Source organism: Festucalex cinctus, chromosome 5 (assembly GCF_051991245.1).
Source record: "Festucalex cinctus isolate MCC-2025b chromosome 5, RoL_Fcin_1.0, whole genome shotgun sequence".
Taxonomy (NCBI): domain Eukaryota; kingdom Metazoa; phylum Chordata; class Actinopteri; order Syngnathiformes; family Syngnathidae; genus Festucalex; species Festucalex cinctus.
Window position 1 is genome coordinate 3,632,027 of NC_135415.1, and position 17,185 is coordinate 3,649,211.

Below are 17,185 nucleotides of genomic sequence, written 5' to 3' on the forward strand. Positions count from 1 at the left end.
CCAAACTTTACACGGAGATCGGGCCTGGCGAAAAATTTGATATTTTAAAGTCGCCATACATGATAACAGAAAAATGGCTCTGTAGCGCCACCTACATAGGTTTAACGGATCCCTGTCCCGCTACGATTGTCCTATGGCTACGAAAATTGTGTGGCACCTGTAGCACATCCAGATGAACAAAAAACTCTTTGATATGTGTACCCTAAAATAGACAGGAAATGAGGTATGAGTATTTGAATGTCCAATTTTGGCCCATTTTTGCGCATTTACAGGGGTCATACTTTTGCCCGCTTCTCCTACACGGTTAACCCGATTGACTTCAAACTTGGGCTGTACCATCTCAACACCTGGGACAACATCATGGTAAAAAATCTAAAGTTTTTGACATACTATATGACGGTGGCGGGGCATCAAATTTACAGTTTCAAAATTCTTACTTAACAAAGCATTGCCGGTGGTACGTTTAATTGAGAGCCACGAAAATTGGTACACATATGTAACAGACTATGATCTACAAAAAAGCCTGTTGGTGCCATATGCTAAACCTAACAGGAAGTCCGCCAGAGGCGAGGCATCAAATTTTGTGTTTCAAAATTCTTATTTAATGAAGCATTCCCGGCTGTACATTTCACCTAGAGTTACCAACATTTGAAGACATATGAAACAGCCCTCAAGGTACAAAAAACTCTTTTTGAACCATATGCTAAACCGAACAGGAAGTCCGCCATTTTGATTTACTTTGGAACGTGTTGCCATTTTTTGGGCCATTTCATAGGGGTCTTATTTTAACGAACTCCTCCTACAGAGTTTATCCGATCATCTCCAAACTTGGTGTGATTCATCTTAAAATGTTGAAGATGAAAAGTTATTGAAAGCTTTTTATTTCGTCGCACGCTGTTGCCGTGGCATGCACAGTTTGCAAAGGAAAAAATTCCCTCTTAATGAAGCATTCCCAGTTGTACGAAGCAGCTAGAGCTACGAAAATTTGGAGACAAATTTAACAGCCCACGATGTACAAAAAAAGTCTCTTGGAACCATATGCTAAACCAAACAGGAAGTCTGACATTTTGATTTACTTTGGTATTTGTAGCCACTTTTTGGGGCCTTTTATAGGGGTCATATTTTCTCGAACTCCTCCTACAAAATTTATCCGACTGTCTTCAAACTTGGTGTGTTTCATCTTAAGATGTTTAAGATGCAAAGTTATCGAAAGTTTTTTATTTTGTCACACGCTGTTGCCATAGCAATGCATTGTTTGCCAAGTGCTGCTTTTTTTTTTTTTTTTATCTATACATGTGTGAAAACTCATGAAACTTTGCAAACACATCAGATTCATCATGAACATGAAATTTAAGAGATTTATTGTGCAATTTGCAATAAATAGCGCCCTCTAGACATTTTTATGAAGCATTTCCGATTGTATGATTTTGCTAGATTTGTGAACATTAGGACAGACCCCTATCAGCCTAAGACCTACAAAAAAGTATTATGTAGCCATTTGCCAAACCAAAGAGGAAGTCCGCTATTTTGATTTTATTTTGGGAATTATACATCATTTTTGGCCTTTTTCATTAAACTTTGCACAGACAAGGCATGGAAAAAACTAACATTTTAAATGGTCCTTGTTCCATGTAACAGTACCCCAACGTGCCCGTACCCTGACGTGCAAGTAACCCAACTTTGTGCTCAATAGCGCCCTCTATGCATTTTTATGGAGCATTTCCAATTGTATGATTCAAGCGATACACAACTAAAGATGACTTAACCTAGATTTGTGAAAACTGGGAGGCATACCTATTGGCTTAAGACCTATAAAAGGTATTCTGTAGCCGTATGCTAAACCTAAAAGGAAGTCCGCCATTTTGAATTTATTTTGGGAATTGCACACCATCTTTGGCCTTTTGATAAAACTGCACACACAAGGCTTGTCAAAAATATTTTAGATGGTCCTTGTCCTATTTGACAGTACCCCAACGTGCCAGGACCCCGACGTGCAAGTACCCCAACGTGGCCCAGGTTGCGAGGGCCCTTTATAGCTGCTCGCAGCTCTAGTTATTCTTATTATTATTCTTCTCCGCAAACAATCGCATTTTTGAGACGCTAAACGTGAACGAAAACTCACCAAACTTTACACGCACATCAGGCCTGGCGAAAAATTTGATATTTTAAAGTCGCCATACATGATAACAGAAAAATGGCTCCATAGCGCCACCTACATAGGTTAAACGGATCCCTGTCCCGCTACGATTGTCCTATGGCGACGAAAATTGTGTGGCACCCGTAGCACATCCAGATGAACAAAAACCTCTTTGATGTGTGTACCCTAAAATAGACAGAAAGTGAGGTATGATCATCTGACTGTCCAATTTTGGCCCAGTTTTGCACATTTACAGGGGTCATACTTTTGCCCGCTTCTCCTACACGGTTAACCCGATTAACTTCAAACTTGGGATGGACCATCTCAACACCTGGGACAACATCATTGTAAAAAATCTAAAGTTTTTGATATACTATATGACGTCGGCGACGCATCAAATTTAGAGTTTAAAAATTCTTACTTCATGAAGCATTGCCGGTTGTACGTTTAATCTAGAGCTACGAAAATTTGTACACATATGTAACAGGCTATGACCTACAAAAAACTCTTTTTGAACCATATGCTAAACCTCACAGGAAGTCCGCCATTTTGATTTATTTTGGAACGTGTTGCCATTTTTTTGGCCATTTCATTGGGGTCTTATTTTAACGAACTCCTCCTACAGTGTTTATCCGATCATCTTCAAACTTGGTGTGATTCATCTTAAGATGTTGAAGATGAAAAGTTATTGAAAGCTTTGTATTTCGTCGCACGCTGTTGTCATGGCATGCACTGTTTGCAAAGGAAAAAAAATATCCTTAAAGAAGCATTGCCAGTTGTACGAAGCAGCTAGAGCTACGAAAATTTGTAGACATATGTAACAGCCCAAGATGTACAAAAAAGTCTCTTGGTGCCCTGTGCTAAACCCAACAGGAAGTCCCCCAGGGGCCGGGCATCACATTTTAAGCTAAAAAACTCCTCTTTAACAAAGCATACCCGGCTGTACGTTTCACCTAGAGTTACCAAAATTTGTAGAGGTATATAACAGCCCTCGAGGTACAAAAAACTCTTTTTGAACCATATGCTAAACCTAACAGGATGTCCGCCATTTTTATTTACTTTGGAATGTGTTGCCATTTTTTGGGCCATTTCATAGGGGTCATATTTTAACGAACTCCTCCTACAGAGTTTATCCGATCATCTTCAAACTTGGTGTGACTCATCTTAAGATGTTGAGGATGAAAAGTTATTGAAAGCTCTTTATTTCGTCGCACGCTGTTGTCGTGGCATGCACTTTTTGCAAAGGAAAAAAATCCTTCTTAATGAAGCATTCCCAGTTGTACGAAGTAGCTAGAGCTACAAAAATTTGTAGACATATGTAACAGCCCACAATGTACAAAAAAAGTCTCTTGGTGCCATGTGCTAAACCCAACAGGAAGTCCCCCAGGGGCCGGGCATCACATTTTGAGCTAGAAAACTCCTCTTTAACGAAGCATTCCCGGTTGTACGTTTCACCTAGCGCGATGATAATTTGCAGGCATACATAAGAGCCCACGATGTACAAAAAAGTCTCTTGGAACCATGTGATAAACCAAACAGGAAGTCTGCCATTTTGATTTACGATGGGATTTGTTGCCATTTTTTGTGGCCTTTTTCAGTTGTCATATTTTAACGAACTCCTCGTACAAAGTTCATCCGACCGTCTTCAAACTTGGTGTGTTTCATCTTAAGATGTTTAAGATGCAAAGTTATCAAAAGTTTTTTATTTTGTCGCACGCTGCTGCTATAGCGATGCAGTTTGCCAAGTGAAGTGCTGCTTTGTTTTTTTATCTATACATGTGTGAAAACTTATGAAACTTTGCAAACACATCAGACTTGTCATGAACATGAATTTTTAGAGATTTATTGTGCAATTTGCAATAAATAGCGCCCTCTAGACATTTTTATGAAGTATTTCCGATTGTATGATTCTGCTAGATTTGTGAAAATTAGGACAGACCCCTATCAGCCTAAAACCTACAAAAAAGTATTATGTAGCCATTTGCCAAACCAAAGAGGAAGTCCGCTATTTTGATTTTATTTTGGGAATTATACATCATTTTTGGCCTCTTTCATTAAACTTTGCACAGACAAGGCATGGAAAAAACTAACATTTTAAATGGTCCTTGTTCCATGTAACAGTACCCCAACGTGCCAGTACCCTGACGTGCAAGTAACCCAACGTTGTGCTCAATAGCGCCCTCTATGCATTTTTATGGAGCATTTCCAATTGTATGATTCAAGCGATACACAACTAAAGATGACTTGACCTAGATTTGTGAAAACTGGGAGGCATACCTATTAGCTTAAGACCTACAAAAAGTATTCTGTAGCCGTATGCTAAACCTAAAAGGAAGTCCGCCATTTTGAATTTATTTTGGGAATTGCACACCATCTTTGGCCTTTTGCACTCACAAAGCTTGTCAAAAACATTTTAGATGGTCCTTGTCCGATTTGACAGTACCCCAACGTGCCAGTACCCCGACGTGCAAGTACCCCAACGTGGCCCAGGTTGCGAGGGCCCTTTATAGCTGCTCGCAGCTCTAGTTTGTTATTATTCTTTTCCGCAAACAATCACATTTTTGAGACACTAAACGTGAACGAAAACTCACCAGACTTTACACGCAGATCGGGCCTGGCGAAAAATTTGATATTTTAAAGACGCCATACATGATAACAGAAAAATGGCTCTGTAGCGCCACCTACATAGCTTAAACGGATCCCTGTCCCGCTACGATTGTCCTACCGCTATGAAAATTGTGTGGCACCTGTAGCATATCCAGATGAACAAAAACCTCTTTGATCTGTGTACCCTAAAATAGACAGGAAGTGAGATATGAGTATTTAAATGTCCAATTTTGGCCAATTTTTGCACATTTACAGGGGTCATACTTTTGCCCGCTTCTCCTACACGGTTAATCCGATTGACTTCAAACTTGGGATGTACCATCTCAAGACCTGGGACAACACCATGGTAAAAAATCTAAAGTTTTTGACATACTATATGACGGTGGCGGGGCATCAAATTTACAGTTTCAAAATTCCTACTTAACGAAGTATTGCCGGTGGTACGTTTAATCTAGAGCTATGAAAATTGGTACACATATGTAACAGACTATGATCTACAAAAAAGCCTGTTGGTGCCATATGCTAAACCTAACAGGAAGTCCGCCAGAGGCGAGGCATCAAATTTTGTGTTTCAAAATTCTAACTTAATGAAGCATTCCCGGCTGTACATTTCACCTCGAGTTACCAAAATTTGAAGACATATGTAACAGCCCTCAAGGTACAAAAAACTCTTTTTGAACCATATGCTAAACCGAACAGGAAGTCCGCCATTTTGATTTACTTTGGAACGTGTTGCCATTTTTTGGGCCATTTCATAGGGGTCTTATTTTAACGAACTCCTCCTACAGAGTTTATCCGATCATCTCCAAACTTGGTGTGATTCATCTTAAGATGTTGAAGATGAAAAGTTATTGAAAGCTTTTCATTTCGTCGCACGCTGTTGCCGTGGCATGCACAGTTTGCAAAGGAAAAAATTCCTTCTTAATGAAGCATTCCCAGTTGTACGAAGCAGCTAGAGCTACGAAAATTTGGAGACAAATGTAACAGCCCACGATGTACAAAAAAAAGTCTCTTGGTGCCATGTGCTAAACCCAACAGGAAGTCCCTTGGGGCCGGGCATCACATTTTGAGCTAAAAAACTCCTCTTTAACGAAGCATTCCCGGTTGTACGATTCACCTAGCGCTATGATAATTTGGAGGCATACATAAGAGCCCACGATGTACAAAAAAAAGTCTCTTAGAACCATATGCTAAACCAAACAGGAAGTCCGGCATTTTGATTTACGCCTTTTTTAGGGGTCACATTTTAACGAACTCCTACGAAATTTATCCGACTGTCTTCCAACTTGGTGTGTTTCATCTTAAGATGTTTAAGATGCAAAGTTATCGAAAGTTTTTTTTATTTTGTCGCAAGCCGTTCCCATAGCGAAGCATTATTTGCCAAGTAAAATGATGCTTTTTTTTTTTTTTTGTCTAAACGAGCGAAAACTCATGAAACTTTACACACACATCAGACTTGTCATAAACATGAATATTTTAGAGATTTCTTGTGCAATTTGCAATAAATGGCTCAATAGTGCCCTATAGACATTTTTATGAAGCTTTTGGAAATGTATGATTCAGCTAGATTTGTAAAAATTGGGATACCTATCAGCCTAAGACTGACAAAAAAGTTTCTAATGCCATAAGCTAAACCAAACAGGAAGTCTGCCATTTTGATTTACTTTGCTATTTGTAGCCATTTTTGGGGGCCTTTTATAGGCCTCATATTTTCTACAAAACTTATCAGATTGTCTTCATTCTTTGGCGTGTTTCATCTGAAGATATTTAAGATGAAAAGTTATTTAAATTGTTTGTCACGCCTTTGCTCTAGCGATTCATTGTTTGCAAAGAAAAATGCTTTTTTTTTTGGAAAGTCTAAACATGAGCGAAAACTCAAAACTTTGCACACAGATCAGACCTCTCAAGAACATGAATATTTTAGAGATTTGTTGTGCAATTTGTAATAAATGGCTCAATAGCGCCCTCTAGACATCTTTTATGAAGTATTTCTGATTATATGATTCAGCTAGATGTGTGAATATTTGGAGGCACACCTATCAGTCTAATACCTACAAAAATTATTCTATAGCCATGTGCCAAACCATTTTGATTTTATTTTGTTAATTGTGCATCATTTTTGGCCTTTCCATGAAACTTTGCAAGCACAAAGCATGGCAAAAACATTTACAATTTAGACGGTTTCCTATGAAACAGTACCCCAACATGTCAGTACCCCGACGTGCAAGTACCCCAACGTGGCCCAGGTTGCGAGGGCCCTTTATAGCTGCTCGCAGCTCTAGTTCTTTGTTATTATTCTTTTCCGCAAACAATCACATTTTTGAGACACTAAACATAAACGAAAACTCACCAAACTTTACATGCAGATCGGGCCTGGCGAAAAATTTGATATTTTAAAGTCGCCATACACGATAACAGAAAAATGGCTCCGTAGCGCCCCCTACATAGGTTTAACGGGTCCCTGTCCCGTTATGATTGTCCTACGGCTACGAAAATTGTGTGGCACCTGTAGCACATCCAGATCAACAAAAACCTCTTTGATAGGTGTACCCTAAAATAGACAGGAAGTGAGGTATGAGTATTTGAATGCCCCCTTCTTCTACATGGTTAACCCGATTAACTTCAAACTTGGGCTGTACCATGTCAACACCTGGGACAACATCATAATAAAAAATTTAAAGTTTTTGACATACTATATGACGGGGGCGAGGCATCAAATTTAGAGTTTCAAAACTCTTACTAGACGTAGCATTGCCGGTTGTACGTTTAATCTAGAGCTACGAAAATTGGTACACATATATAACAGACTACGACCTACAAAAACGTCTGTTGGTGCCATATGCTAAACCCAACAGGAAGTCCGCCATTTTGATTTATTTTGGAACGTGTTGCCATTTTTTTGGCCATTTCATTGGAGTCTTATTTTAACGAACTCCTCCTACAGTGTTTATCCGATCATCTTCAAACTTGGTGTGATTCATCTTAAGATGTTGAAGATGAAAAGTTATTGAAAGCTTTGTATTTCGTCGCACGCTGTTGATTAGACTGATTAGACTGAGATTGTATGCCAGGTTGGTTTCCACTTCTAGTCTATAAAAAGGACACACTTTTTTTTTTTTTTTTAAGTTGAAATCAACTTTTCGACAGCAAGATATTAACTTGTGTGCATTTTTTTTTTTTTACTAGGTGACTTAACAATAACTGAGCTACCATGTAAACAATCTCAATCTATATTTATAGCCCTTACTATTGCTAAAAAAATAATCCTTGTCAATTGGAAAAATAAACAATCTCTAAATATCGACCACTGGTTAAACTTACTAATAAATTATATCTCAATGGAAAAAATCTCTGCCTTAAATAAAAATCAAGTATCAAGATTTAAACAAATATGGTCTATGTACATAGAATATTTTAATCTCAATTTGGCAACTTAATCCTGCCAAGATTCTGCCTGTTAACGAGAGCCACCACATCGTTACAACTTCTGTTTTCGCTGCTCCTGTATTTGGTATTTTGTATCTGATTGTTTTTATTTTTATATAGTCAGGAACCTAGTTGCTGCTAGTGGGCTCGAGCATACCACACTATACGACACTATACTCAATAACTCCTTAAGATCTATTTCTAGTGGGCACTAAGCATCAACACTTGGTGTTACTGCATGCTAATTAGTCAATTTTCTTGACGCCGTCCCCCCCCGTTGTCTGCTCGGGGGCGGTTGCGTCTTGGCCGCTCCCTGGGCCCCCTGTGGGGTGCGGTGTTGGGGTGCTTCCCCTGGTGCCCGGGGCGGTGCCGTCCCGGCGCGGTCCGCTGCTCCGTGCCCGGCGGCGCGGTTCGGGGTGGGTGGGCCTCCGGTGTGCCCCGTGGTTCCCTCTCCCCTCCCCCTTCCTCCCCCCCGTCGCCTCTCCCTCCTCGCCTCCTCCCGCCCATCCTCCTCTGCCTCCCGGTCCCTTTTCCCTTGTCGCCCTCCCTCCTCCTCTCCCCCCCCGCCTCCTGCCCTGCAGCCGCCCTTTCGCCTTCTTGTCGTCTTCTCCCCGCTTCCCCCGCCCCCCCCCCCCCCCTTCCCTGTCTGCCCTGCGGCCCCTCCCCCTCCCTCTCCCTGGGCCTGGGGCTCCCTCCCCGGCCCGGGCGTCGGGCTCCGGGGGCCGGGCGAGGGTTTGGGGCCTGCCCCACTCCGGTATAACTCCTGGCGCCCCGGGCGGGCTCCGGTGGCCGGTGGGCTGTCCGGTAGCCCTGCTGCGCTGGCTGTCCGCCCATTGTGGTGCCGGGTGGATGAGGTGGGGGGCGGGTGGGGGTGGGGGTGCTGGGGGGCGGGCGTGCCACCTACACCCGCCGGGTTGGGTGAGGCCCCGCTGGTCGCTCCTCTTACTCACTTCACTAGCTTGCACTATACACTTTGTAAATATACACATAGGGCACACAACACATTTCTTGGTGGGGTGGGGAAGGGTGGAAACACCGTCTTCACCCTTCAACTCCCCTCCAATTTTAATGCACCTCACGTCCAAGGGGAGGGGTGAGTTGGGGCGGGGAGCCATCAGAGGGGATGGACTGCAGTGCCTGGCAGCGCTGTGGTCCCCCCCATTTGTGTCCCTGCCCCACCACTTTGTCCCTCCATTCCCTTTTTTAATGCACCACACATATACATATTCATTTTTTTGGGGGGGATACGGGTGTGTCGGAGTAGGGGAAATTTTTTCCCTCTGCTCCGACTCACCTGCTCCCAATTTTAATGCACCACACGCACACACTTGTATATACACTGGGTGGGGCCACATTCACGGTGTAAGGGTAGAGCTCGCCAGTCGGCGAGCTGGCGGACTCAGTAATAGGGTTAGGTGTCACTAGTACTCTGGCGTGACGACCGGGGCCTCTCCCCACCGGGCTCGGTGTTCTGGTGTTCCGCCTTCTCCCCTGGTGCTTCCTCCTCTGCTTCCCCCCTCCCGCCGCTGTGCAAATCTCGCGCGGCTGGAGGTGGGGTGGGCACATCTTCCCTCTCTGCGCTGCTGCCCGGTGCCGGTTTCCGGGGGGGGGGGGGTTCTCGCGGGGGGCCGGGTTCGCGGGGGGGGGGGTGGCGGCCGTCGGGGGGGGGCGGCTTGTTTGGGGTGGGGTGGAGGTATGGGTGGGTGGGGGGTTGGGTGCTGGGGGTCGGGGTGTGTTCGGGGGTTTGGGGGTCGGGGGTGGTGGGGCCTGGGTCGTGGTGGGTGGCGGGTTTGGGTGGGGTGCGGGGGGGTCGTGGGGGGATGGGGGCTGGGGACCGGTGGGGCGCTGTGGGGGCCCGCTGGGCCTCGTTCTGCGGCCTTGGGCTCGGGGGTGTGGGCCGGGGCTGGGGCGGGGGTGTTCCGGGTGTCTGGGTCGGCTCGCCGACCGGTGTCCGCTCGGGTGGCTTGGGGGTGGCCTTGGTGCTGCCGCGGCCTGGGGGTTCCGGGGGGGGGTGCTCGCTTTGCTGGACCGCGGTTGACGGCTTCTTTCTTTGGTGGTGGTCCTTATGCATGCCAGATCCGTCGCACCAGCATCTACTGAAACTCAACAGAAGTACCCTCTCCCTCCCACAGCCTCTTGAATCAGTTGGTGCTGGTGTCTGTGGTTCTCACTTTGCTTTATCTATCCTTCCCTCCTTCCTCTCTTTAGTTTTTCCTCTGGTCACTTGAGATCTTAATTTATTAGAAGTATGAGGTTTCTGGGGTTGGCATAAGACTCTGGTTTTGTAACCACGCAGGAGGGGTCTTGTTGGTGCTGGACTTCACTTTGATGGATTGGATGTACTGGCTTCTATTGATCTCACTCTGCCTTATCGATCCTTCCCTCCTTCCTCTCTTTAGTTTTTCCTCTGGGCTCTTGAGATCTCGCTAAATTTGCTGGAATTTAGAGGCTTCCGGGGTTGGCGTAAGACTTTGATTTTGTAATCATGGGGAAGGCAGGAAGTGTTTGGTCGGTGCTGGATGTCACTTTGATTTACCTTTCTTTTCTCTTTATTTCTTTTTTTTTCTGACCTTTTCTCTGGTCTCCTGACCATTTAAATCTCACGACTCTGGCAAGATTCTGAAGTACCTGGTTAAGGCGAAGGGTAATGGGATATTTATAAGGTTTTAGGTGAATGAATGAGTATAAATTTATACGTATTTGCACGCACGCACGCACGCAAACGCACGCACACATACACACAAAAAAAAAAAAAAAAAAAAGAGAGCAATGATGACAAGACGTTGAATCGGTAAGACTACCGAATGAACAATTCTGAGCTCTTCAAAAAAAAAAAAAAAAAAAAAAAAAAAAAAAAAAAAAAAAAAAAAAAAAAAATGACGGCGGCGACGCATCAAATTTTGCGTTTCAAAATTCTTACTTAATGAAGCATTCCCGGTTGCACGTTTCACCTAGAGTTACCAAAATTTGAAGACATATGTAACAGACCTCAAGGTCCAAAAAACTCTTTTTGAACCATATGCTAAACCTAACAGGAAGTCCGCCATTTTGATTTAATTTACAACGTGTTGCCATTTTTTTGGCCGTTTCATAGGGGTATTATTTTAACGAACTCCTCCTACAAAGTTTATCCAATCGTCTTCAAACTTGGTGTGATTCATCTTAAGATGTTGAAGATGAAAAGTTATTGAAAGCTTTTTATTTCGTCGCACGCTGTTGCCGTGGCATGCACTTTTTACAAAGAAAAAAAAAATCCTTCTTAATGAAGAATTCCCAGTTGTACAAAGCAGCTACAGCTACAAAAATTTGGAGGCATATGTAACAACCCACGATGTACAAAAAAAGTCTTTGGGTATCATGTGCTAAACCCAACAGGAAGTCCCCTAGGGTCCGGGCATCACATTTTGAGCTAAAAAACTCTTTAAACGAAGCATTCCCGGTTGTACGTTTCACCTCGCGCTATGATAATTTGGAGGGATATATAAGAGCCCACGATGTACAAAAAAAAGTCTCTTGGAATCATATGCTCACCCAAACAGGAAGTCCGCCATTTTCATTTACGTTGGGATTTGTAGTCATTTTTTGTGGCCTTTTTTAGGGGTCATATTTTAACGAACTCCTCCTACAAAATTTATCCGACCGTCTTCAAACTTGGTGTGTTTTATCTTAAGATGTTTAAGATGCAAACTTATCGAAAGTTTTTTATTTTGTCGCACGCCGTTGCCATAGCGATGCAATGTTTGCCATGTAAAATGCTGCTTTTTTTTTGGTCTAATCGTGCGAAAACTCATGAAACTTTGCACATACATCAGACTTGTCATGAACATTAATATTTTAGAGATTTATTGTGCAATTTGCAATAAATGGCTCAATAGCGCCCTCTAGACATTTTTATGAAGCTTTTGCGATTATATGATTCAGCTAGATTTGTAAAAATTGGGATACCTATCAGCCTAAGACTAACAAAAAGGTATTCTATCGCCATGTGCCAAGCCATTTTGATTTTATTTAATTGTGCATCATTTTTGGCCTTTCCATGAAATGTTGCAAACACAAAGCATGTCAAAAACATTTACAATTTAGACGGTTTCCTATTTCACAGTACCCCAACATGCCAGAACCCCGACGTGCAAGTACCCCAACGTGTACCAGGTTGCAAGGGCCCTTTATAGCTGCTCGCAGCTTTTTTTTTTTTTTTTTTTGGGGGGGGGGTCTTTGTTTTTTCAAGCATGTGGCACTTACTCTTGTGGGCACTGAGGTGGCTCAAATACTTCTTTTACCACATGGTGGATGTGTCATGCTTTAAAATTGTGTTAATTTTCATAAAGCGTTAATTTGCATCGTAACACATTAAACTGACATCCCTCACAAAAGGGAAACCTATTGGTTGCACGTTATAAAGACATGTTCAGCAAATTTACACGATTATTCAGAATTTTCAGGAGCATACTTGAATACTGGAATTTCTGATAGCTGCGGCCATACAGTCAACCACCCCGTTATATTGTATTTTTATTCTTTAAAAATTTAATAAAACCCTTGTTTCAGGTCTCTGGGATTAACCAGCAAAATATGGCTCCTCAAAATTTGTAATTTTCTCCTGAAACGAAGCAATTGATTAGCAAAATTGATCCTCAAAGAAAATAAGTAATTTTGAGCCTTGGTATTATGTACATATATTGTACATATAGAGTAAATGTCCTATACATAAAGCAAGGGTCCTACCTTGCTCTTTATCTTGATAAGGAGAATTTATAGCTTGCCATACCTCTGATGCGTCTGTATGGACTTTCAGCCAATTCTCCACTTCTTCTATCTTCTTCTTGTGAACAGCTAAATCAACCTACACAAAAAGCCTCATTAAACATTAAAAAGAAACATTAAACAGCTGTTGTAGTTCAACATTAAGTCTACTCTGCACACTTAACTCGATGATTGAAAGAGTTTTCCGTAAAGAGCTTTGGCTTTTCCATAATTAATTTTAATTAGATATAAAATGGAGGAGGGGTTCTGTTTGGCTGCCTGTCAATAAGGTGCAACGGGGAAGCAACACATCTACTGTGTATCCCCTCCGCCACACGAAATACTCAGATTGCATACAGTGCAAATCGCACCATCTCCGCTTTCCACATTAATGATAACTTAGTATCTCTACTTCCAAATACCTCGGTGCCATTTCCTTGTTTAGCCCTGCCGCTCGATTGCATTAATAGTATCATTGTAGTAGAGTGACGCCATGCCGCGCACAGTGTGGAAAAATTTAATGTCACTCTGTGGCACTGCCCAACACCAGATTTAATAAAAAGGTATAAAAAAATAATAATAATAATAACCTCCTATCCGATACCGATCGTGTCTGCAACCATGTGATCAGGCCCGATTTCCGATCACATGATCGGATCGGGACATCCCTAGCAGGAATTAGTTGATTTAATCGTATTTATTTATGAAATTTGTACTACTGGCCCAATCAAGCTAATTTAACACACCATATGATAGCTATGGCGATGGTAAAAACTAAGGAGCATAGAGATGAGACAAGACAAGGAGAAGAGAGACAATACGAGAGGGAGACGAGATGAGACGAGAAGAGAAGGAAGGGAATGATGGATGGATACCTTTGAACATGGCATGTATCTGTCCACCCAGGGTTTATCCTTTTCCTTAAGGGAAGAGTGTTTCTGTAGGTATAGTGTACAAGGGTCTGAGCTGCCGGTGTCTCCTTTCCTCTTGCGAGGCCTCATCGATTTCATTTGCGAGCCCAAAACCTGGCTCCTTTTCTTTCTGGAATCAAATAGGTTCTGTCTAGTCAAATCAATGAAAGCTGGATCCACCCAATGTTCCGTCTGCAAGAAAGATCATATTTCAATAAACTTTTCATTAGGTCAGTAATACTGTGCAAATTTTTTTTACATAGTAACAAAATACACACACACGTACGCGCACGTGCACACGCACACACAAAAGGTGTAACACCATCAGTACGGTCTGTCCAAACCCAATCCCTATAAAGTTGGAATTGGGACACAGTGTTAAACGCAAATAAAAACAGAATAAAATTATTTGCAAATTATGTTCAACTTATATTTAACTGAATACACTACAAAGACATATTTAATGTTCAAACCGATAAACTTCATTATTTTCAGCAAATAATAATTAACTTAGAATTTTATGGTTGAAACACGTTCCAAAACAGCTGGCACAGGTGGCAAAAAAAGACTAAGAAAGTCGAGGAATGCTCATCAAAAACATGTTTGGAACATCCCATAGGTGAACAGGCACAAATAGCGAAAATCTGCGTATAAATGATGGCATTCGTTTTTAAGTTATATACCGTTATTTTACCGATGCGGCCCGCTTGGTAATATATTTTCCTCCATGCGGCCCCTGAGCTAACATGAGTTTGACACCCCTGGTGTAAAGGATACCATAGGCTTAGGAACACTTAGCCATTTATCAACAACACCCAGAAACTCCGCCGGCTTCTCTTGGCCTGAACTTATCTATGATGGACTGATGCAAAGTGGAAAAGAGTTCTGTGGTCTGACTAGTCCACATCTCAAATTGTTTTTGGAAATTGTGGACATAGTGCCCTCTGAGCCAAAGAGGAAAAGAACTATCCGGAACGGCTCAAAAGCCAGCATCTGTGATGGTATGGGGCTGTGTTAGTGCCACTGGCATGGGTAACGTACACATCTGTGAAAGTAACATTAATACTGAATGGTACCTACCAGTTTTGGAGAAACTTATGCTGCCATCCAAGCAATGTCTTTTTCACCCTGCTTATTTCAACAAGGCAATTCCAAACCACATTTTGCACGTGTTACAACAGCCTGGCTTCATAGAAAAAATAGTGTGGGTACTGGACTGGCCCGCCTACAGTCCAGACCTGTTTCCTATTGAAAATGTGTGGCGTATTATGAAGTATAAAATATGACAACTAAGACCCTGGACTGTTGAACAGCTGAAGCTGTACACCAAGCAACAATGGGAAAGCTTCAACAATTAAGTGTCCTAATTTCTCAAACGTTTGTTGAATGTTGTTAAAAAAATAAAAAATAGTGATGTAACAGTGACATAACCCTGTTTTGGTGTTTTGGTTGTGTTGCAGGTGGAAAATTCCAAGTTAATGATTATTAGCTAAAAAAGAATAAAGTTGATCAGTTTGCACATTAAATATTTTCTTCGTATCTTATTCAATTAAAAGGTTGGGTATGTTTTGCAAATCATTGTATTCAAAGTTGAGTTGATTTTATTAATGTTTAACACAATTCCCAGCTTCATTGGAATTGAATTCAATCAGTGAAATTCATCCATCCAATCATGATAACCTTTACACCTGAACTTTATTTGTTTGAATGCACATGTCCAACAATGGTTTATGGTACCTTACGGATCTCCCCAACTATGACATTTCTGAAAAACAGTATTATACAGTATTGGTATCTGTGGTTTAATTTAAATAGGCCCACATCATTTGTATTTATTTATTACAAACAGTATATTTACATTTTATTTTAAATGCTATCACTAAGTAAAATAGAGGAACCATAATAGATGTCCAAACCAAGCCAGCTGGAGTCAGCATCTCAACTCAGTTGAACTTGGTGGCCAATGCGATTAGAACGCTAGTCACCTGCACAATCAAGGAATTTAAAGTGTCAAAACGCCATTAATAACATTATGCATTCTGATTTATTACATTACATCTACTACGAAACAGGGCTTTTCAAACGCACTCAGCTTGAAAGCAACATTCTCTTCCAGTGCCATTGTGGGAACAAAGCAATGCGTGATAGAAAGCAGAACACAGACTGAACAATAACATTTTTCAACATCTGTCTTCATTGTGTTACACTCCATCCACACTCCCCATAGTTTACGTTAGTTACATTTCACAGAGCTCATTACCTTATGCATAAATCATTTAAAAATAAACTTACCAAATTCGGCCACCTTTAATCACACCCACATATTATGTAATCAAATTCGTCAATGAAAAAGAAGGTAGTATTTCAAACAATTATTGCGATAACGCGGGGTATTTCATCCGTTTTAAACTATGTTGACGCAGTTGCCGTAAATTTCACGAGGGTTAACGTAAACTGGAGAAACATAACAATTTACGGCAGCGTAAGAAAGACAATCCTGTCAAGACGCGATCTGTGACCACTATATTCAGGTCACTGTGACCATGTACGATCTGTGACCCGCATGCGCAGAAGATCGGCCATTTTGGATCCCTAACTACGGCAAACACAGTAGAACAAATACATTTATATGCCTGCGCGTAAATACATGATACAACAATGAAAAAAGAAAGAAAATTGTGATGCATTTTAAAGTAACTAAGTAACTTTTAATCCTATAAGATGAACATTTTACTTTTGACCACATTACATTAAAGTGAGTTTGCATTGTCACACTTTACAGTAACTCTGCGGTGTGTGTGTTTTCAATGAACCCCCACTTATCTCCCAGCCTCAATCCCGCACAGTTATAAAGACCAAAAAAAAAAACGTCCCCACACTCACAGGAAAGTAATTGTAGTTTCTGTGAGAGTGGGGACGTTTTTTTGTTTGTTTGTTTGTTTGTTTGTTTGATTTTTTAAACAGAGACATTGAAATACAGTACTCTATATACTGCAGTATATAGAGTATTTCCAATGTGTCTGTTTATTTTCTCTAGAAATGTCTAATTGTTTGTGTATTATCACACCATATCGCCACTGGATGTTATCGACAAACTTGTTTTGAATTGCATGTGACGCGTTATGTATTTGTTTACACCTAAATAAAAAGTTATGAGTACTTAATTGTGAGTTACAATATTCCTAAATTTTCAAATACTTGCACTCGAGCCGCAAATTTTAAAATGCTTGAATTTGCAGGAACTGGATTTCAAATGGAAAGTTGCTGTGCCTGTTAATGCCACCGTCATACAAAGATGTTCAATAACAAATGACAGGTGTGAACTGGAATGAGCTCCCTGCAGAGTACAGAATGATATACA

General features: G+C 41.5%; 1 protein-coding gene across 1 annotated transcript in view; it reads right to left on the reverse strand.

The window, feature by feature from the left end:
• Positions 1-16,263, reverse strand: part of rad17 (RAD17 checkpoint clamp loader component) — a 162,668-nt gene extending 146,405 nt beyond the window's left edge. Inside the window, exons 1-3 of the mRNA XM_077521437.1 lie at positions 16,117-16,263; positions 13,789-14,016; positions 12,939-13,013 (exon numbers count right to left, since the gene is read on the reverse strand). Coding sequence (XP_077377563.1) covers positions 12,939-13,013; positions 13,789-13,923 — 210 coding nt within the window. The 5' untranslated portion in view covers positions 13,924-14,016; positions 16,117-16,263. The remainder of the gene's footprint in view (positions 1-12,938; positions 13,014-13,788; positions 14,017-16,116) is intronic.
• Between the last annotated feature and the right edge of the window lie 922 nt (positions 16,264-17,185).